The 23812-nt window shown below is 35.5% G+C and overlaps 1 protein-coding gene across 1 annotated transcript in view; it reads right to left on the bottom strand.

Annotated features, from left to right (window-relative positions):
• The window catches only part of Cntln (centlein), a 197786-nt gene that overhangs the window by 3661 nt on the left and 170313 nt on the right, over positions 1 to 23812 (bottom strand). Inside the window, exons 24-25 of the mRNA XM_090330032.1 lie at positions 15975 to 16160; positions 9816 to 9893 (exon numbers count right to left, since the gene is read on the bottom strand). Of these exons, the coding sequence (XP_090186158.1) occupies positions 9816 to 9893; positions 15975 to 16160 (264 nt within the window). The remainder of the gene's footprint in view (positions 1 to 9815; positions 9894 to 15974; positions 16161 to 23812) is intronic.

Here is a 23812-nt window from a genome sequence, read left to right as displayed (position 1 = left end):
ACCTCAACTGCTTTAGTTTTGTAAATGGCATCTCTTGCTAAGTTTATGCTACTCATTTATTTAGCAGACTTTTAGATATTGAATTTGGGGCCTCTAGTGAGATTGCTCGCTTTTTTGCTCCTAGCTGGTGCTCACTTGAATCATGCCTCCTGTATTTGCTTTTGGTAGTTAAATGGAGATGAGACTCTCAGATGTATCTGCCTAGCCTTGTTTCGAACTTTGATTCTCAGATTCATCCTAGTGACTTGCTAGGGTTATACCCATGAGCCATCAATACCTTGTTATCTGTGATACTTCTTAAAGTCTAAAATGTTGTCAGAGACCAGGAGACTTGAAGTTAGCTTTTGGAGTTGAGAATAAGTGCTAATTTAGTTCCAATGGGCAGTTCAATCAATTGCATTTCATTCCAGCATATTCTTAAAGGGCAACAAGCCTACCCCAGAAATCTCTCTGATGTAGAAAACACAACTACCTTTATAGTAACAGGATTTTACAGTTGGATTTAAGTGGCTAATGTTTTATTATTCTCACCTTTTCAAAATTAATAGAAATGGCAAGCCAAAAAATTACTGCCTTAGTTTTATTTTGAAATGCACATGTGATTTCAAAATACAGAAAGCCTGACTTGATTCTTTATTTTGGATAAAAAAGGAAGAGAAATACTCCTGGTCCTATCAGTACAGTTATGCTGCTTTCATCTCTATGGCATAAGGGAGAAAAATGGTGAAGATCTGATATTAAGTGAGATTCCTTGGTACAAAAAGTAACTGGGACGTTTGAACAACTAAAGCTTTTACTTGATCCATACACAGTCATGGAGCAGACTGTCTACTGGTTCTGCTTGTCCCTGTTGCAGAAGCTGACTTTCCATAACTAAAGGAAACTCCTCTGATGTCTTCTCTTAAAGGTAAGGGCCTAGAGATAGATATTAGACTTTAAGAACTAAGAGGACACAGCTTCAATTAAATTTATCACTTAAATTTGAACCAGCACAACAGTGATACAAGACACTATGATGGAAATCAACTTCACAACTTGGGGAGGAGGGGATTATGAGGGGAGGGAAGTGGAAGAAAATGAGGGAGGAGATAACACTTCAAGAAGAAATTTACTCCTTGCCTTACTTATGTGACTGAAATCCCTCTGTATATCACATTTACAATTAAATTGATTAAGTTCTAAATACTAAGTCACAGTGATTATAAATAGAGATTCCCTCCTTGATAACTTGTTTGTTAAACTTGTCATTTAAAATATGATGTAAAAATCAACGTTAATAAATTCTTTAATTAAAAAAATCTATCACTCACAGTTAGAAATTGCTGCTGCTTCTTTTAGGTAAGTTATAGAGATAATGGTAGATGTTTGACAGCTACTTTAGAAAAGTAGCCAGATGCTGGTGGTACATACCTTTAACCCTAGCTACTCAGGAAACTGAGCTCTGAGGATCCTGGTTCAAAACCAGCCCAGGCTAGAAAGCTCATGAGACTCTTGCCTCTAACAAACTACTCAGAAAAAGCTGGAAATAGCACTGTGGTTCAAGTGGTGGGCACTAGTCTTGATCAAAAAAATATCAAGAGCAGTGCCCAATCCCTAAGTTCAAGCCCTAGGACCGGCGAAAAGAAAACAAGCAAAGCTTGTCCATAACTATAAAACACAGATAACTTGCATCACTGCTACCTATATATATTCATTAAAAGAGGATAACTCTTAAATCTTAAAAAGTAAAATCAGCAGTTTGATGATTTCATTCTCATTTTGGGTTTAAAAACTAACACTAGACAATATTACTTTTAATTTTATCAAGCTTGAATATATTCAAACTGAAAGAATAGCTGCTTTACAAAAAAGATCTAAATTAGTGTTCTTTGAGATTTTTCATAAGAAATGTCATTTGAATATTATAAATTAAAAGTGCAGGGGCCAAGAGTTTGGCCTAGTGGTAGAGTGTTTGCCTAGCAGGCATGAATACCTGGGTTCGATTCTTGGGTACTACATACATAGAAAAAAGCCAGAAGTGGTGCTGTGATTCAAGTGAAAGAGTTCTAGCGTTGAGAAAGCCCAAAGACAGTGCTCAGGCCCTGAGCTCAAGGCCCAGGACTGGCAAAATAAATAAATAAATAAATGTGCAAAATGGTTGTAATAGTCATATATTTATTATATATGTACATATGCACACATACACACACACATATAGGCTAGTAGAGCTGACTTTTAAATTAAATGACTGAACTAAAAGGCTGAAATAATAAAGAATGATGTCAAATTTGGCAATGAATTTTGGTATATGTTTACTAAATGTCATTTACATTTCTGCCACATATCTCAAAAGATATGCTCCAGCAGATAGTCTCTTGGGGACCAGGAGTGTGGCTTAGTGGTAGAGTGCTTGCCTAGCATGCACAAAGCCCTGGTTTCGATTCCTCAGGAACATATACACAGAAAAAGCAGAAATGGCACTGTTTCTCAATTGTAAAAGCACTAGCCTTGAGCAAAAAGTGTCCAAGGACAGTATCCCGGCCTTGACTTCATGCCTCAGGACTGGCAAGAGGGGGTAAAAAAAGGAAGAAAGAAAAGCAAGTCTCTCAGAGTGCTGCCAAAATCTAAGAGAGAGGGCCATGTTTTCTTAGAAACTTTGGTAAAGACTATAATTTGTCTTCCCTTTAACTTAAAAAATTAAAAAATAACCATCAAATATTTTAAGTTGATTTGCTTCTTTTTCTTCAAGAAATGTTTCAAAAATATTTAAAGCAAATAGATGATCCTTACATTTCTAAAGCTCTTGACACAGAGTGACCTTGGTAAGATACTTCAGGATTTAGCAAAAGCAGCAAATTCTTTGTGACCCTGATATATTACATAAGATAGAAAAGAAATGTTTGAACATTTAAATTAGCTGGAGCCTTTCCTACAAATTCAACTGTTTCTCTACACCTCTTCTTTGGTTCCTGAGAAGTACTGGAACTCTGATTATACCATTTTCCTGCATAGGGGTAACCTTGTCAGAGAATCCTAGTAGCTGGTAATGGTCTTAGCTGACTATATTTCCACTCTCATCAAGCAGAAATAGTCAATACACAAACAGATCACAGACTTTTACGAGGCCCTCACTGTCAACATAATGCATTCGACAATGTCAATTCCTAAAAGCCTGTTGATATTAGTTTACAGAGCTTTTATCTTTAGTAGACACTGAGTGCTGACATATGCTTATTAATATCTCACATTTTTCAATCCTTTGTAAGACTGTCCAGAGGACCTAATTGTCTATAGACAAAGGAGGTTCACACTAAGCCAACATGTATTAATATCAGTTTTCAGTACATCCTATTATGATTAACTTTCTTCTCAAAATCCAAGAACTGTGTAGTAGAGGGTAGGGGACATGTCTATTCCACATATGCTCCTTTAAGCAAGAGAGAGAAAAGCCTGTACGTGCTTATAGCATAGCCTATTGTTAGCAAGCTGGAGTCTATCCTTATGTAGATATTAAAAACAGTATATGAGGGCTCAAAAAGTCTATGAATGAATACTGACATGTATCCCACCAATATGAACACTAAATTCAGGAAAAGAAACAGCTTAACTGATTTTTTAAAAAGTAATCAGCAGTAGCCCCTTGTTCTAATGAACTATTTGTCTTCCACCTTTCCCCACAACATAATAGTATTTCAGCATGAATACTTTGGGAAGTAATTAAGTCATGAAAGTGGATCACTCATCAATGGGATTAACACTCTATGACAGAGCGTGCTCACACTCTGCAAATTTGCCAGGTGAGAACACAATGAGAAGACCATATTCCACAATTAATGAAGAATGCCCACACAAGACAGTGGGTCTGCCAGTTCCTTGATCTTAGACTACTTCGTCTCTAGAACTATAGGGAAAAATGTTATTTTAGCTCTTCAGCCTATGACATTCCATTAGAGCAACATGAACTGAGAGCTCTTATTTGTAAAAGCAGGAAAAAACAAAGGAATTGGGAAAGAACTAAAAGCAAGTCAAATTCATCTGTTTCTTGTTAATTATTGATTTTAAGTTTAATTTACCACAGTATCTAGCAAGATGTGAATAATGGATTGTACATGCTCATTGAGTATACTCAACACATAATCATTATTTGCTTATTATATGCCATCTGGAAAAAAGATGTGACTTTCTAGAAACCAGAGGCTCTTATATATAATCCTAGCTATGGAGGAGAATAAAATACAGAACAGTGATTAATCATGATCAGCAGCAGCAGGAAAGAGTATGAGATTCTACTTTAATTAATCTGGAAAAAGCCAAGCTCAAAGCATTGCTCAAGTGGTAAAATGCCAGCCAAAGAAGCCCATGGTCCTGAGTTTAAATTCAGTACTGCCAGAAAAAAAGATGTGCTTGTAAAGTAAATAACACATACTATATAACTGGACAAAGAAAATCACTACATGTCTTCTATATATTTTCCTATGGCCTCAACTATTACTACTCTTTCTAAGAGTGAAAAGCAAAGAAATTTCCATTGGTGAATGATCATTTTAACAGGCATTATTTTATTTATCATTCCATCCTGATGCCTTTTAAGATATCTTTAATTATAAATGACATTAAAGATCTTTTAGTTACCTGCCATGAGAGTGTTTCACAGGCTAGTGTTAGAGAAGACACCGCCCAGATGTTTTGGATTATAAGGCCACTGCAAGGAGACAGTTTACATCTAAAGAGAAACTAAGAGTTTAAAGCATATGAAGCTAAAAAAGGACTTGCTCAGTGGTTACTGGATTTCCTAGTAGTCCAGTAGGCAGAGAGTATGCTCTAGAAGTGAGATTTGTGTAGACCTTCTATACGAAGATTTTAAGTTATGATGTTTAGATTTTATTGCCTCTTTGTGCTTACCTTCATCCATTTTCACTCATTTCATTTTATTCTATACAGATCCTCAGGGTATTCATAATTTTAAGGCAATATTTTATTTTATTTTCCATTAGTACATTGCAGGAATAAAAGATTAATTAATGACTGTCATTAATTATCCATGTAAATTTTTCAAATGTTTCAATAGTACAAGAACACATATTATAGAAGATAAAATTTACACAGCTACTCAAATGAGTAAGAAAAAGTAAAAGTTATAAATACATTAGAAACAAATTTGTTTTAAAGAGTTCCTTTTACTTAAATCACAAAGATATCTTTTTCTGATGACATTAAAGTAAGCTGAAAATTATGAGAGGATAAAAAATCTTAGTAAAGACTTGAGTCCAGTTTCAATTTTTGCTTCTTCATCAATATATGAGGAACATCTTTATGAGTGACTGAGTATGTAGGATTATGTGTGTGAGACAGGGAGTGTATAAGTATGCATGTATGTGAGCACACATACGTGAAACATAGGTGAAACATAGGAAGCAATCACAGGATAAATATCTTCAAAGATGTGAGGCTAAACTTTCTCTTAACTTTCAGGCTGCAAGTATAATCTATTTACAAAAACCATGGGGATTTAGCAAACCCTTCTTGACGCCATACTGCAGGACATTCTATAGAAGGTAAGCGCATTTTGTAGAGAGGACACTGGGCAAAGTAAACCACTGGAAAGTTCAGCATTTGCAAGATGCAAAGCAACTAACAAGAATACCAGTATTTATAGCTAAAGAAAATCTACTGACTAAAGTCTGATTAAATTTTCAACAACCAAAAGCAAAAATATAGAATTTTAAATATGGCTCCAATATAAGCCTATCAATTTTTATTGTCCATATACAGGTTTGAAATTTATTATTAAATGCCTACATTTCACTGAGACGAGTCAGACAAAAGGTTGGGGTGAATTAAAGAAAAAAAAACCTTGAATAGCTAATCTACCAAATTTTGTATAGCTTCAATATCTCTTTGATATATAACCAGTTTTATCATTTTTATTTCTAAATTATTTAAGGTATCTTCATCTTTCTCATCACATAAGACATTAAAATTACCATCTCTTCTTTTGACCTTTTCATCTAATCTCATTTCTGCCATACATTTATTTACAATGGTGTCAATTACATATATACTAACACTTTATTTCCAGACATAGGGGAGCTCTCCCTTGTTATTCTTCACCTTGACTAACTTACTGCTTCTAACCTTTTTTCTTTTCAAACCATTCTACATGTTAATCTCATAGATTCGTGTAAAGAAGACTCTTGATTATATCCCCTATTTTCTCATGCTTGTGTAGTGTGGTCCCAGCCTAATTTTCCTCCCCGCCTCCAATCTCTACAGAAAAAAAATAGTTTTGGATGCTTCTTCCATCTTACATATCATTTAATGATTTGTTTGTATTTTTTCATAAATTACAAAAAACTTAAAAACATAAAAGTTAATATAAGCCAGACTCCGTAGCTCTCACCTACTTAGCTACTCAGAAGGCTACTCAGGAGACTGAGATCTGAGGGTCACCGTTCAAAGACAGCCTAGGCACTAAATTCTGTGAGGCTCTTATCTCTAATTAACCACTAGAAAACTAGAAGTGGTGCTGTGGCTCAGGGAGTAAGGCCATAGCCTTGAGCTGAAGAGCTTAAGGACAGTACCTAGGCCCAGAATTCAAACCCTCCACTGACTAAAAAAAAAAAAGTTAATATAAATGCAAATGTTCAAAGAAATGAAAGGTAGCTACTATGTTGTAGAAAAATAAAAGCAGATTTTAGGCTTTTTCCCCACTGTGGTTCTTACTATTAGAAAGGTAAATTGCAGAAAAATATTGAATATATATATAAAATTACCAACTGCATATGACTAGAAATAATGAGGACATATGTTTACATCTGTATCAAATACATGTAAGATTCTATAGATTTTGGTCTGCATTCATTTTTGGCTAACAGCACTAGCCTCTCATTGCATACTTCCACATTGCCACAGAGCAGAACTGCTATTCTATTTTGTATAGTAAATACTTTGTTGGTATAAAATTTCATCAAATGAATACAGGCTAATTTTTCATTTTTCAATTATTTATTTATTTATTTTCATGGGTCATGCATGAGGCTTGAGCTCTTCAGCTCAACTCTCTACCTTGAGCTAAGACCCCTTTCCATTTTCTAGAGGTTAATTGGAGATAAGAATCTCAGGTCCTTTTGTGTTCAGGCTGGCTTTGAACCTTGACCCTCAGATCTCATTCTCCTGCTACAGGCTAATTTTTTTTGCTGGTCCTAGGCTTGAACTCAGGGCTTGAGCATTGTCTTTGGGCTTTTTCAAGGCTAGAACTCTACCACTTGAGCCACAGCACCACTTTTGGCTTTTTCTATGTATGTGATATGGAGGAACCTGGGTCTTTGTGCATTCCAGGCAACCACTCTACCACTAGGCCAAACTCCACATACCCAGGCTAATTTTTTTGAAACATTTTATTAACATTCTCAAGCTAATTTTTAACAACAAATATATTTGTAGCCTTTTCCTTAAAATGAAACACAGGGCCTATTCACCCCCTAAAATTTCAGGGTTGTTATACAATGTATGACACAGAGAGAGGGTATAAAAGAAGATTTCTTATTTTATCTTTGACATATTCCAGTACTATACAACTTTAAATTAAATAGCATTTAAGGGAATGTGCCCAATTACTTTACAATTTAAAGATTATATAGAACTCAACTACAATTAGGCATAATCCATAAAGTATATAAATGAATGTATTTATACTTCTTTTCATATGATTCTGTGACTGAAAAACTGGTCTGAAAAGAAAGCATTTTTGAAAATCCAGGACAAATATAATTGCTGGGATTGAAAGAAAGAAGAAAAGAAGTCTAACAGCAACAACAACTACAAAAAGAAGACATTTTCTATTTTATAGATTTTTCTCTTGGGCATAATTATAGAGTGACATTCAAGTGCAACCAATGAAGTCCCTATTTTTTTCTCACAAAATCCAAAGACCTCAGCAAAACCATGTATGTTAGTAATAAAAATAAAAAGTCTTTGACTTTTTAAATGTTATCATACTGTCAAAGTGGAATAAAATTAGCTTGAAAAATGATCTAAAGGCACATGATGCAGTTCATTATGTATAACAGCAACAGCAGCGGTTTCCCAGTGTTCATAAAGGCTGCTCCATTAAATTTACCTCCAGTCAATAATTAGGAGTCCACAAATAAACCTGGGCAATTAAATCAATACTACCAGGCAATTATATTCCAGAGTCCAGGCTCAGTGGCACTAAAAGGCACTATATCAAACTGCAGTGTTAAGTAGTCTGATGCCATTTTCAGCAGGATTTTTTACACTAACTGGACAGAAAAAGCTTATAGCTAGATAATATAGAATATATAATGTGTATATGTATTTCTACATGTATTCATCAAAGAAAGATCTGGTATCAGTATAGCTTCAGTGACATTTAATAAAGAGGTAAATACTGATTTATTATTTTATGATCATAATTGATGATGTGGCTACAAGATGATCATTTCAAAACTTCATTAAAAAGTTCATTTTTATCATTTCAACCCACGAAAACCTTTTAAAACATTTTAACAATGATTAGTGAGATGGCAGGTAAGGGCTGTGTTGTGGCACATACTATGGTTAAGAAATAAGCCCTCCACTCAAAAGCAAGTTGCCAGTGTAAAGGCTTTTGTCTAGTATGTGTGCATCTGCACTTTACTTCAAGCAAAATGTGGCCCCTTCACCTTCTATGATTATTGAACAGTTCTATATGTTTCAGAAATATGTAAATTTAATTATGATTTCACATAGTTTATATATATATCTTACGTACTCCTGACTTTATTAAATGTTTTACATTTGTTAACCTAAAGTAACTGTACTTAGTAACAGCTTCTATTTTCAATCTCTACACAGAAACAGTTACAATTTCTCCTGAAACCATAGACGGATGAAAATTTTTGCTATTTTGACAAATATATTTTAGCTTTTCCTTATTCCAGATCTATTTTGAAATAAGCAATTGGAATGAGCAAAAAGAACTATGATGAAAAAGTTTGAGAATATATTACACACTGTCAGTGATGTCAAAACAAAAGCTGGCTATGACTAGAAAAGCAGGGCTCTCACCTGCCAATAAACTGCCCTTGATCACTTACAAGACGGGCACATCCCAGAAGACTATATGCGTATTAAAAAAAAATACTTGAAAGGGAAGAAAAAGTATCACACAGGTCACAGCAGCAGTCTCAATAGACCCCTCAGGGATTTCAACTCGTCTTGGCCTTGTCATCCTCTATGCAGCTTTCCACTCGGCCCAGAAAATGTCGATAGGAAAATGTTTGAGGGGCCTCTGGTGGAAATTTTTTCATTCTTTCTGCATTGACAGGATGCCAAATCAATATTTACTTCCCACTAACAAGCTGCTCGAGGTCTCAGTAGAAAATATTGTAGAGAGTGCGGGAAGACACAGTAATAAACAGCTGTCTGGCTGTGAGGAAAACATGAATTGACTGGAAACAGGTCCATAGTAAAAGGTCACTGAAACCCATGAACTCCTCAGGTGTCCATATCAACTACTAACTTTAAAGACACATAATAAAGAATCTCTTTTCCTAAGAGGTCTGAGAGAATGGATCCTTTTCAGTCTAGCAAGTATAGAGGTTGACTCAATAATTTAATTAATGCATTTGCAAAACCCATGTTGGCTCTTTCCCAAGGCATTTATTTCATTTGTTAAGTCCAAAAGTACAAATAGAGGGTTAACTTTTTTAGGTACTTCCTTACCTAACAGAAGTAAATAATGGTAAGTATTTGCAAAGTGAGACATCTAGTAAAAGTGTGAGGCTTGGAATTATTATTGGAAAGTTTTAATATATGAAACAGAAATGAAATACCTGTCCTTCAAGAAGTTTCTGAATGTACAATAGCCATTCCTTGTCATTTTCAGCATCTATCTTTGCCTTTTCAATTTCCTAAAAAAATAGAAACATTGGGTTAATTGAATTTATATGAACCTCATCACACTAGGGAATAGGAAATAAATCTAGAGGAGTATCTGTGATGTGATTTTAAAGAGTGGCCTGTCCCCTCAAAGCAAAAATATTTAAATACATGATTGTTTATACTTGATTCCTAGATTCTTTTCAAATATATGGAAGATATACTTCTATATTTCACAATAGCATATAAATATTTTATTTCTGCTTTCATAATAGAACTCAAGACAGGGACTGAATGGGAGTAAAAGCGGTTCAAATCAAGTAAAAATAAAGACAAAGCTGTCTAAATGAATCACTTAAGTTATCCTCATAAAAGAAAAAAAACTTTTTCTTTTTTTTTTTTGCCAGTCCTGGGGTTTGAACTCAGGGTCTGAGCACTGTCCTTGGGCTTTCTCAAGGCTAGAGCTCAGCCACTAGAGCCATCACAACACCACTTCCAGCCTTTTCTATGTATGTGGTCCAAGGAATTGAACCCAGATCTTCGTGGATGCTAAGCAAGCACTCTACCAATGGCAGAAAAGCATGACAAAATACTCATCATCCATGGTCATAAAGGAAATGCAAATAAGAACAACCCTAAGATATCACCTTACTCCAAGTAGAGTGGCCAATATTCTGAACTCAGACAACCACAAATGTTGTGAGGGGTTGTAGAGAAAGAGGAACCCTACTGCACTGCTGGTGGGAATGTAAAGTGGTTCAGGCACTCTGGAAGGCAGTTTGGAGGTTTCTTAAAAAACTGAAAATAGACCTTCAATATGATCCCGACATACCCCTCCTGGTAGTATGATCATGGGCATCCTAACCCAGGATATGATAAGGACAACTGCTCAGCCATGTTCATCTCTGTTCACAATAGCCAAGCGATGGAAACAACCCAGATGTCCTACTGCAGATGAATGGATACAAAAAATGTGGTACATATATATGTATATGTATATATATATATGCAATGGAATTCTACATCGCCAACGACTAAGCTAAAGTAATGGCATTTGCTGGGAAGTGGATGAAACTAGAGCAAATCATGTTGAGTGAGATAAGTCAAGACCAAAGGAACACTTGAATACTTTTTTGTTAAACATGACATTTGAAATATGATGTAAAAAACAATGTTAATAAAATCTTTTAAAAAATCACAAAGCCATTATACTAAATTCCAGTATAATTAGCTGTGTGATTTTTTTGAAAACTTAATTTTTCCCCCCCCAAAAAAAGAACAAAAAACTTGGGCCAGGAGTTTGGTCTAGTTATAGAGTGCTTGCCTAATATGTATGAAGACTGGGGTTCGATTCCTTGGTACCACATACATAGAAAAACCTGGAAGTGGTACTGTGGCTCAAGTGGTAGAGCCCTATCCTTGAGAAAGCCCAAGGACAGTGCTCAGGCCCTCAGTTCAAGCCCTGGGACTGGAGTGCATGCACGTACGCGTACACACACACACACACACACACACACACACACACACACACAGAGACATACACACACACACGCACACACAAAATCCAAAAAGACTGACATTTAAAATCTGAAGATGGAAACAGGTAACAATAGCTACAAACAGAATACAAATGGCATGACTGATAAATTTAAGCATTTGTTGACTTAAAATATCCAGCGGTTTCATTAAAGAAATGCAAATCAAAACAACTCTAAGATTCTACCATACTCTAGTTAGAATGGCCAGGATCAAGAAATCTAATAACAACAGATGCTGGAGGGGATGTAGCCAGGAGTGATCACTACTACACTGTTGGTGGCAGTGCAAGCTTGTTCAATCACTATGGAAAGCAGTATGGCAGTTCCTCGAAAGACTAAACATAGAACTCCCCTATGACCCAGCAATTCTACTACTTGGCATTTACCCAATCATCCAGAAACAAGGACATACTAAAGCCACTAGCACAATGATGTTCATTGCAGCACTATTTACCATAGCAAAGATATGGAACCAACCCAGATGCCCTTCAGTTGATGAGTGAATCAACAAGATGTGGTATTTATACAGAATGGAATTCTATGCTGCCATCAGAAAGAACAACATTGCCCCATTTGAAAGGACATGGAAAGACTTAGAAAAAATCATCTTAAGTGAAGTAAGCTAGGCTCAAAGGAAATGGTTTTCCTCATTTGTCATAATCAGTAGCAGAGGTTTACAATAGAACAAAACGTAAATTCATAAGGCCATATAGAATGACGCTAAATGAAAGGACCTCTAGGATATAGAAACAAAAGCCATATAATGAGTATTGTTGTCCTTAATGTACCGTTATCTCTCATATCTTTTGCTGTCCCTTGGTTATCTCAAATTGTTACAGTACCTCATTTTGTTATCTGATATATCGGACATATTTGTATTTGGTTATTTGAAATTGGATAGGGAAGGAAGGAAAACAAAATGAGGGTCTGGGGTGGGGGGAGGGAAATGGGGACCAAGACACAAGAAAGGGTATCAATGTCTGTGAAGTAATGCACCGTCTATCTGGCGAACATAATGTAACCCTTCTATTAATTACAATAAAAATATATGAAAAAAAAGGAAAAGAAAAAAATCCAACGGTTTACTAAGAAGCAAAGGACAATTCAACTTAATGTGCTGAAGTCACTACTTGTAAGCCAAAATTTATTTCTGAAATTATCATGTATTCATATATATATTTGATTTTTATTTAAATTTACATATTCACAAAAATGGGGCTTACAAAATATTTGATAAGTAATATTTGTTGCAATTTCCTACATACCAGGCTTCAAGCTAGGAACTTTACAAGAATTTCACAGCTTTGGACATGATTTTATTAATCTGATGCAGTTTTAAGGACTTAAATTGAGCTGAGTGCTAGTAGGTCTTTAATCTTAGCTATTCAGGGGGCTGAAATATGACAATAAGGATTTGAATCCATTCTGGACAGAGAAATTCTTGAGATTTTTATCTCCAATTAACTAGTTAAAAGCCAAAGTGGAGCATGACTCATTTGAAATAGTACTAGCTCTGAGGGAAAAAGCCACATAAAAGCATGGGGACTTCATACTCCAGTTCCTGCACACACAAAAAAATTCTCTGGACTTTCCTTGGACAAGACATCAATTCCTCAGATCCCAAACAAATGCAGTTATCAATGTAAAAAGGCTCTGGTCTATAAGTAGAACTAGTAAGTAGATCAAAGTACATAGATATTTTTCAGAAATTTTTGTTTGAATTTGAATATGGAATGTAATATACTGTGCATGTACTCTGGCTCCACTTGCATCTGCCCAGAGGCAACTGTGCCATTTCTTCACACACAAATGTGTCATCATTTTTGAGATATAACAACAGACCCTGTTGTAAGCCATTTAGGTTTAAATGGAGTAAGCATCCTAATGTTTTCATTCAAAATGGGTGCTTTTTTCAAAATTTGGCATCCCAGAGAAAACATAAAAATATCAAATAAAGGCAGTAGTTGTGTTTTTCCAAATGTGTATACATATGTATGTATGCACATATACATGCTGACATGAGATATTTTGCTAGATATGTTTATATTAAAACTCCTAGACAACAATAGAAGTCTGAATCCTAATTTTTGTTTTTTATTATTAATAAAGAAACTAATTAAATATGTGTAATAAAACACAGCATCCTTGCTAAAAGTATTTCCATAATCTATGTGTCTTATATTTGATACTAAATTTGATAATAGTCTTAAATTTGAAAATTCAGAATTTTATAGTCACAAACATTGTGGTGTTTACTGCTAATAGTGGAAAATATAATTCACTACTATTTTATTCACTTATAGGATAAAAATAATACTTGAAGAATTTTTTTGCCTCTTTTCAAAGAATTGTTAACAGTTAAAGGAATTTACAGATTGCTCTCCCACGGAATATCTTTTAGGAGCTGATGGAGTGTATGGAAGGAAGATAGTCTCATAAAAACATTTAAATGTATCATTTTTATTTTTTCCAAAGTACATACTGTGTGGATGAAAGTTTCCTGTTTATGTGGTAGCTATCAATGCCAAAATTAAATGCTAAAATGAAGACCTATGCATTCATGCATTTAATTGATGCATCAAAAGTATTTTTCTCAATTTAAAACAATAAATATTTTAACAGGTCATTTTAAAGAAATCTATTGATAAAAGTAATTTTGAATTTAGTAGGAAAAGTCAATTTAAAAAAATCATGTAGGAAATTTTTTTTTAAATCGAATCAATGGTGATTCTGTTAACTGAATCAATTCAAACTGGCTTGATTAAAAATACTGCCATGCCAAGCACTACTGGTTCATACATATAATACTTCAGAAACTGAGATTTGAAGAAATTTGAAACTAACTGTGCAAAATAGTCTGTGGGATTCCCTCTATGATGTATGTATAGCACCAGTAGTTGCCCCAGCTGAGCAGGTCAAGCAAGTAAGGCCCTGCATTTAACCGCCATCCTTCATATTCAGAGCCAGATGTGGCTGTGTATGCATATAATTAGAATTACTCTGGATATGGAAGTAATAGGAGGATGGTAATCTAATGTTCGTTGAGGGAAAAGGTATGAGAATCATACCAAAAACAAACTAAAGTAAAAAGGGCTGGGGCCATGGCTCAAGTGGTAGAGTATTTGCCTCTACTCAAGCACAAAATCTGGAGTTAAATTCCCAGTACTCAAATTAAAAAAAAATATATATATACAAATACATATATGTATAAATATACAAATAAATGGGGAAAATAGTAGCTTCAATGAGAGACCGAGGCAAGAAGACCTTGAGTCTGGGAATTCTTCCTAGCACACTTCTGAAGACTTGTTTGAATTTAAAAAGAAAAACAAAAAACAAAAAAAGAATACTGGCTTACAAAATAGAATTAATCAAATTAAAGAAAATGGAGGAAGGCAGCTGCCACTATACCACCAATGCTAACAAGGATATTCTTAGGAAAGGATCACAAAGGTTCAATAACTATGTACATATGATCATGTAAAATTATGTTTATTGAAATGAACTCCAATTTTGCCTCTTTTTATTCTCTTTGGATACTGCTTTTGATTCTAGTGCTTAAGTTTATCTATTTAGAGAAGGATAAGGGGGAGCACAGAAATAGTGGGACAAAGAGTGAACAAATGCAGCAGTGATACTCACTAGACACTATGCTAAAAATATACTATTCTACTAGCTACTCAGGAGGCTGAGATCTGAGGGTCAAGGTTCAAAGCCAGCGCAGGCACAAAAAGACCTGGGCCTCTTATCTCTAATTAACCTCTAGAAAATGGGAAGTGGGACTTGGCTCAAGTAGCCTTTAGTTGATAAGCTCAGGGACAATGCCCCGGACCAGGGGTAGGGTGGTAGCCTTGAGCTGAAGAACTCAGGGACAGTGCCCAGGTTGAGTTCAAGCCCCATGACCCACCAAAAAAAAAAAAAAAAACAAACCCAAAACTATACACTATTCAACTTGGGGTGGGAGGGACTTGTCTGGAGGGAAAAATTGGGAGAAAATAGTGGAAGAAGTGACCCTGTTCAAAAATAAATGTACTCATTACCTGGCTTATGTAACTATAACCTCTATGCACACCTTTACAATAACAATTAAAAAAAAGAAAATTAAGGAAATTAACATAACTAGCAAGCAATTCAAAAGGTTACAAATCTAGGCTAATTGTTTGATTACACAGTTAAATTTCTTTCTTTTTTTTTTTTTTTTTTGCCAGTCCTGGGATTGAACTCAGGGCTTGAGCACTGTGCTTGGCCTTTCTCAAGGCTATATAGCTCTACTACTTGAGCCTCAGCACCACTTCTGGCTTTTTTCTATGTACGTGGTACCAAGGAATCGAACCTGGCTCTTTGTGCATGCTGGGCAAGCACTCTACCAGTAGGCCAAACTCCCAGCCCCAACACAGTTAAAATTTTTAAACAATGTTTTGAGCTAATTAGTGCTCAGTGTGCATCTTTCTTGGAACCTTAACAATTTTTCCTTCGTGAATATGATGTTAAAACTGAAATCCTAACAGCTATAAAGCAAATGAAGTAGGCACTTAAGTGTGAAGCCTTTTTTGTTAAATATGTAAATGAACTTACCATTTCATCTTCTGTGTCTAATATTTCCTCTAGGTCCGAACGTGAAATATTCAGGATTGAAGCTGCCAGTGTCTGAGCCTTATGGGTTGAGGTTTTAGAAGTATTCCTGTTTTGCTGCGTTTTTTTAATTTCTCTAATTTGTCGCCTCATTACATTGACATTGTTTTGTAATTCTTTGACCAAAGCCTATAACATGATGAAAAAGGCTCATATGAAAGTAATAATGAAGACAAAGCAGAAATAATATTAAAATATTTAAATGCCAAATCATTTTTATACTCGAGTCATTTTATCACGTAAGATTATTACAGACAGATCTTGATTTGTGCATTTGAGGTCTTTGAAAGATCTACTACTATTTATTTTACTTTTTGACTTCTCTTTTTTATATTTTTGTTATCATCTACTAGTTCTACAAGTGGCTTATTTTGACATCATATATGTATAAAACATGCCTTGACTTACCACCAACCTCCTACCATCACATTCCCTTCTCCACCCTTTTCTCCATATCAAATTTCAACAACCTTCTTTGTTCTTTTCCTGAGTATGTACAGAAGGTTCTGGCCACATTCACCCTCCTTTACTCTCTCTGTTGACATAGAACACATATAGGTGCGTGCACTTGTGCACATACACACAAAGTTCTCCACATATTGAATTGTGATGGTAAAAAAGTGTTCATATAGAAGTTATATATACCCTTTAATACAAATAAGGTAAAGCACAATTCTTGCCTTCACAGAAAACTATGCATATAGACCATTCTTAGAGTAAGATATATTAAAATCGACTCCTTAAGATTTTTTTATATTTTGGTGCTAGTAGGTTTTGAAGTCAAGGCCTTGCACTTGCCAGACAGGTGCTCTATTTAACCCACATCTCCAGCCTTTATAACTTTAGTCTTAAGATTGGGTATTGTACTTCCTGCCATGGCCAGTTAGACAGAATCCCCTTGTCTATATTTGTGCAGCTGAGAACACAAACATGTACCACCTGCCCTGCTGTAAGGTTTTGATGGGGTCTTGCTTAATTTTGGCCTAGACTGGCCTTGAAACATAATCATTTGTATCTCCTTTCCTGTGGTAGCTATGTTTATGAGTAATCTGAACCACTACACTCAGCTTCTTAAGAATTTATTGAAACTGTTATGCCCCAATTCTATAAGGAAAACAACTGACAATGTCCTTATCCCTCACACTGCTTTACTCTTTAAAGGGAAATATCTCCCATTCAAACATACCATATTTCAATCAGTTTGATCATGTATATATGTATATGGCCCTGTATGCATTGTACTATATGTTTATGTACACATTTCAAAACAAACTTCCATATAAGAAAGAAAATAAATGCTCTCTAACCCTGGCTTGCTCCACGCAAAGTAATTTCTTCCAAGTACATCAATTTCCCTGAAAATGATACAATATTATTCTTCCTGATAAATGAAATTCCATTGCATGTGTGCATATATATATGTATACATGCATAGATATATGCAGCATGTGTATATGCACACATGCACAGATGCATACACAACATTTTCTTACCCATATATTGGTTGTAGGATAATTTGGGCTGATTGTATAACCGGGCTATAGTGAAGCGTAGAAATGAACGTAAGTGTGCAAGTGTCTTTATTGTATCCTGACTTGCAATCTTTTGGATAAACATCTCCAACATGGCTGGATCATAGGGCAGTTGGAATTTTAGTGTTTTTTTTTTTGCCAGTCATGGAGCTTGAACTTGGGGCCACTATGCTGGCCCTGAGCTTTATTGTGATCTAACACTTTAATCACAGTGCCACTTCTCATTTTTCTGAAGTAACTTATTGGAGATAAGATCTCATAAAGACTTTTCTGCTTGGGCTCATTTCAAATGGTGATCCTCAGATTACAGGGCCCAGTTTACTTTTAGGTTTTTGAGGGTGCTCCAAGTTACTTTCCACAGTAGTTCCACTAAATGATAGCCCCACCAGAGTAATAGGGTTCTTTTCCCTCTCATTCTACCTAGTATGTTATTTATGTTCTTGAATATGGCCATTCAAATTGGAGTGAGATGGAATCTCAATGTGTTTTGATTTGCATTTCTTTTTTGGGCCAGGAATATTAAGCATTTATTCATGTACTTATTAGCTATCTTTATTTCTTATTTTGACGAATGTCTAGTTAGCTCTTTTGTCCTTGGGCTATTTTTAACAATAGCTTCCAATGTCGTAAGCTTTGATTTTTAGGGGAGTACAAGGGGAAGGAAATGAAAAATATTCTTTTAATATATGACATATATTGTAAAAGTAGCTGTTTGTCACTTACATACAAATTCTAAGGCAGGAATTGCATTATTTATAAATAAGATAAATACCTAAGGAGAATTAAAAGAAACTATATGTTGAGCAGAATAATTTCTGTACAGGAGGTTCAAGTCATGTTCAACTACCAAGTTATCTAGAGAAAACAACAATAACAAAAAAACCCAGTTGAATTGGGGTAACATACTAAAAATGAAAAATAGTATGACTTTAATGTATTGCCTCAGAACAATCTAAAGTCTGGGTCAAATGTTCGGGTCATTTGTGAATGAAGATAGTAGGTAGGAATATAAATTTATTCTATAAGGAAAGTATTTAAATTCTCATTTTATAAACACTATACAAATTGTCTTTATTTTTTACTTTCAAAAGTTCATTAGTCACTAAGAAAACCTTTTGCTGGTCCTGAGATTTGAACTCTGGGCCTGCGCACTATCCCTGAGCTTTTTTTGTTCAAGGCAAGCGTTATAGTACTTAAGCCAAATTGCCACTTCCACAGGCATGAGCCATGGCACCTGGCTGAAATGACAATTTTTAACATTGCCTATCTTCTGAAGGACAAAGCAGTGCAAGAAGCTCAATCTGGGAGGGAAAAATTAGGAGAGTGAGAGAAGATGTAACAGTGTACAAAAAGAAATATATTCTTTTTCTTAGATTTTAAATTTTTTAAAATTTTATTGTTGAGGTGATGTACAGAGGGGTTGCAGTTACATTCATCAGGTAGTGGGTACATTACTTCTGACAGAGATGGATATTGTGTGCTGAGACCACAGAGGCCCGAGGTTCTAGAGTGCAGATGGCAGCTTGTTTCAGCTTCAAAAAAGCAGCTGAAGATTCACCTGCAATGGTAAGACTATCCACACATATAGTTACTAAGTTTGTCACTTATAAATAGGCACTATTTATAAATAGGCACTATATAGATAGGACATCTAATTGCCTGACCAAATAACCCAACCACAAGAAGTTATGGAAACAGAAGAATATTTCAACAGAGTACAGCTAGTCATAATTGCTTTATAACCGAGGGAACAATAAAAATATTCCATTCCAAGGAAAAGCTTCAATATTATATAGCAACCAAACCAAAATTACAGAAAATTCTCAAAGATGTTCTACACATAGAAAACCAACACAAATGTAATACAGAGAAAGAAGTGGTACCTAAAATTCATACCATCTAAGTACCACAAGAACTGTCAAGACACAGGCCCTAATGAAAGCTTTTAAAAATGGTAGGACCTAATAAATAACTCTCAATCCTAACTCTCAATATCAATGGACTTAACTCTCCAATTAAACGGCATAGACTATCTAGTTGGATCAAAAAGCAAGATCCATCATTCTACTGTCTTCAAGAGACACATCTTAACACAAAAAACAAATATTTTTTGAAAGTGAGAGGTTGGAAGAAAGTATATCAAGCCCCCATAAACAGGCTGGAGTTGCCATCCTCATATCAGATAAAATAGACTTCAAACTAAAATTAGTGAGAAAAGACAAATAAGGTTACTACATACTATTAACGGGATCTTTCCTCCAGGAGGACATAACCATCCTAAATATCTACACACCTAATCCCGGAGCTCCGAACTTCATCAAGCAAACTTTACTTTCACTGAAACCATACATAAATTGAAACACAGTGATTGTTGGTGACTTTAACACACCACTCTCAACTATGGACAGATCAACCAGACAAAAACTCAACAGAGAAACCTTAGAATTGAACAACTGTATAGAGCAACTAGATCTAACAGACATCTGCAGAATATTCCACCCAGCAACAACACAATATTCATTTTTTTCAGCAGCTCATGGAACATTTTCCAAAACAGACCACATTTTGGGGCATAAAACAAACCTGGGCAGATTCAGAAACACTGAAATTATTCCCTGCACTCTCTCAGACCACAAGGGCATCAAATTGGAACTGAACACTAATCTCCACCAATGAAAACCCTGTAACTCATGGAGATTGAACAACACATTGTTAAATCACCAATGGGTCATCAAGGAAATCAGAACAGAAATCCAACAGTTTATGAAATTCAACAAAAAGGAGCACACAAAATACCAGCTCCTTTGGGACACGGCAAAGGCAGTACTCAGAGGAAAATTTATAGCACTGAGTGCCTACAATAACAAATTGGAAAAATCGCAAACCAACAATTTACTGTGTCACCTTAAGCTGCTCATAAAAGAGCAACAAACCAACCCTAATCCCAGTAAAAGGAAGCAAATTAATAAAATCAAAGCAGAACTAAATGAATTGGAGTCCAAAAAAAAACTATCGAAAGAATCAACAAAACAAGGAGTTTGTTCTTTGAAAAAATTAACAAAATTGACAGACCCTTAGCAAATCTTACCAAAAAAAGAAGGGAGCATATTGAAATAAAAAAAATCGCAGATGAAAATGGTAATATCACGACAGAAATTACCAAGATCCAGAGCATCATGAGGGAACACTTCTCAAACCTTAACGCCAACAAATTTAAGAATCTAGAAGAAATGGATGAATTTCTAGCCAATATTAACATACCCACACTGAACCAAGAAGAACTAACCCAACTAAACAGACCTAGTTCAAGCACTGAAATAGAAATGGCAATAAGAGACCTTTCACCTAAGAAAAGCCCAGGGCCAGATGGATTCACAGCTGCATTCTATAAGGTCTTCAAAGCAGAGCTCACACCAATACTCCTCAAGCTCTTCAACGAAATGGAAAATGAAGGCTCTTTACCAAACTCATTCTATGAAGCCACTATAACCCTCATCCCCAAACCAAATAGAGATTCATCAAAGAAAGAGAACTATAGACCCATTTCTTTGATGAACATCGATGCAAAACTTCCAAAAAAAATACTGGCCAACCGTCTACAACAACTCATCAAAAAATTATACACTATGATCAAACAGGACTCATCACAGGGAGGCAAAGCTGGTTCAACATACGCAAATCAATTAATATAATTGAACACATCAACAGGAGCAAGGACAAAAATCACATAATTGTCTCAAAAGATGCAGAAAAGGCATTTGACAAGATCCAAAACCCCTTTATGTTAAAAGCTCTGGAGAAACTAGGAATCCATAGAACATTCCTCAGTATAATAAAGGCTGTGTATCACAACCCCACAGCTAGTATTATACTTAATGGGGAAAAGCTAAAGCCATTCCCTCTAAAATCAGGAATGAGACAAGGATACCCACTCTCTCCACTCATCTTTAACATAGTATTAAAATTCCTAGCCAGTGCAATAAGGCAAGAAGCAAGCATAAAGGGAATACAAATAGGGAAAGAGGAAGTAAAACTTTCCCTCTTTGCAGATGACATGATTCTGTATTTAAAGAATCCTATAGACTCCACTCCCAAGCTTCTTAAGCTGATTCAAAACTTTGGAAGGGTAGCAGGGTATAAAATTAACCCCCCAAAATCAACTGCCTTCCTCTACTCCAACAGTGAGAGAAATGAGGCAATAATCAGGAAAGCAACTCCTTTTGCAATAGCTTCAAAGAAAATAAAATACCTAGAAATTATCTTAACTAAGAATGTAAAGGACCTTTTTGATGAAAACTTTCAAACCCTGAAAAAGGAAATTAAAGCAGAACTGAGGAAATGGAAAAACCTCCCATGCTCCTCGATTGGAAGAATCAACATCATGAAAATGACAACTTTGCCAAGGGCTATTTACAAATTCAACGCAATACCCATAAATATCCCAATGTCATTCTTTAAAGAAATAGAAGAGGCAGTCCAAAATTTCATATGGAATAAAAAAAGACCCCGTATAGCAAAAACACTCCTTACCAGGAGGAACTTCAATACCAAACTTTAGACTCCATTACAGAGCTATAATTCTCAAAACAGCTTGGTACTGGCACAAGAACAGGCCTGAAGACCAATGGAATATAACTAAGGACCCAGATATTAAACCACAGACCTATGGCCACCTAATCTTTGACAAGGGAGCCAAAAAAATAGAATGGAAGAAAGATAGCCTCTTCAACAAGTGGTGCTGGCAGAACTGGTTAAGCACCTGCAGAAAACTACAGTTGGATCCTTCTTTGTCACCCTGCAGTAGAATTAACTCCAAATCAATCAAACGCCTTGAGGTAAAAGCAGACACACTGAAAACTTTACAATAAGGAATAGGAGATACACTAAGCCTCCTTGGCACAGGTCGAAACTTTCTTAATAAGGACCAAGAATCACAACAAATCAGAGAAAGGCTGGATAAGTGGGACTGAATTAAACTTCAGAGCTTTTGTATGGCAAAGGACATAGCTAGTAAATTAATTAGGAAGCCTACAGAATAGAAGATCTTCACTAACCATACAACGGACAAAGGCCTCATATCTAAAATATATCAACAGCTCCAAAAATTGAAGCACTCCAAAACTAATCTCCAAAGAAACAACCATCCCATTAAAAGATGGGTCAAAGACTTAAAGAGAGTCTTCTCTGAAGAAGAAACAAAATGGCCTATAGACACATGAAGAAATGCTCGACATCTCTGACCATAAAAGAAATGCAAATCAAAACAACTTTTAGATTCCACCTCACTCCAGTTAGAATGGCCAGGATCAAGAAAACTAATAACAACATATGCTGGAGGGGATATGGCCAGGAGGGATCACTACTACACTGTTGGAGGGAGTGCAAACTCGTTTAACCACTATGGAAAGCAGTATGGCAGTTCCTCAAAAGACTAAACATAGAGCTCCCCTATGACCCAGTAATTTCACTACTAGGCACTTACCCAATTGTCCAGAAACAAGGACATACTAAATCCACTAGCACAATGATGTTCATTGCAGCATTATTTACCATAGCAAAGATATGGAACCAACCCAGACGTCCCTCAATTGATGAGTGGATCACCAAGATGGGGTATTTGTACACAATGGAATTCTATGTGTTGTCAGAAAGAATGACATCGCCCCATTTGTAAGGAAATGGAAAGACTTAGAAAAAATCATATTAAGTGAAGTAAGCCAGACTCAAAGGAACATAGGCTCAATGTTTTCCCTCCTTTGTCATAATCAATAGAAACCTTGGACTCTCCTAGCAGAGATTTGCAATAGAGCAAAACCTAGATACGTAAGGCCATATAGTATGATGCTAAATGAAAGGACCTCTAGGATATAGAAACAAAAGCCATATAATGAGTGATTGTTGTCCTTAATGTACTATGTTATCTCTCATCTCTTTTGCTGTCCCTTGGTTATCTCATACTGTTACAGTATCTCACTTTATCTGATATATTGGATATATTTGTATTTGGTTATTTGAAATTGGATAGGGAAGGGGGGAAAACAAGATGAGGGGTGGGGTGGGGGGTAGGGAAATGGGTACCAAGACTTGAGAAAGGGTATCAATGTATATGAATTAATGCACCTTCTATCTGGCAAATATAATGTAACCCTTCTATTAATTACAATAAAAATATATAAAAAAACATAAATGAAAAAAAAGAAAGTAAAGCAGAAATCTCCCATGCTCGTGGATTGGAAGAAATGTATTCTT

This window comes from Megascapheus bottae, chromosome 3, assembly GCF_031878675.1.
Source record: "Megascapheus bottae isolate mThoBot1 chromosome 3, mThoBot2.hap1, whole genome shotgun sequence".
Classification (NCBI taxonomy): Eukaryota; Metazoa; Chordata; class Mammalia; order Rodentia; family Geomyidae; genus Megascapheus; species Megascapheus bottae.
This window is presented reverse-complemented; position numbering and strand designations above follow the sequence as displayed.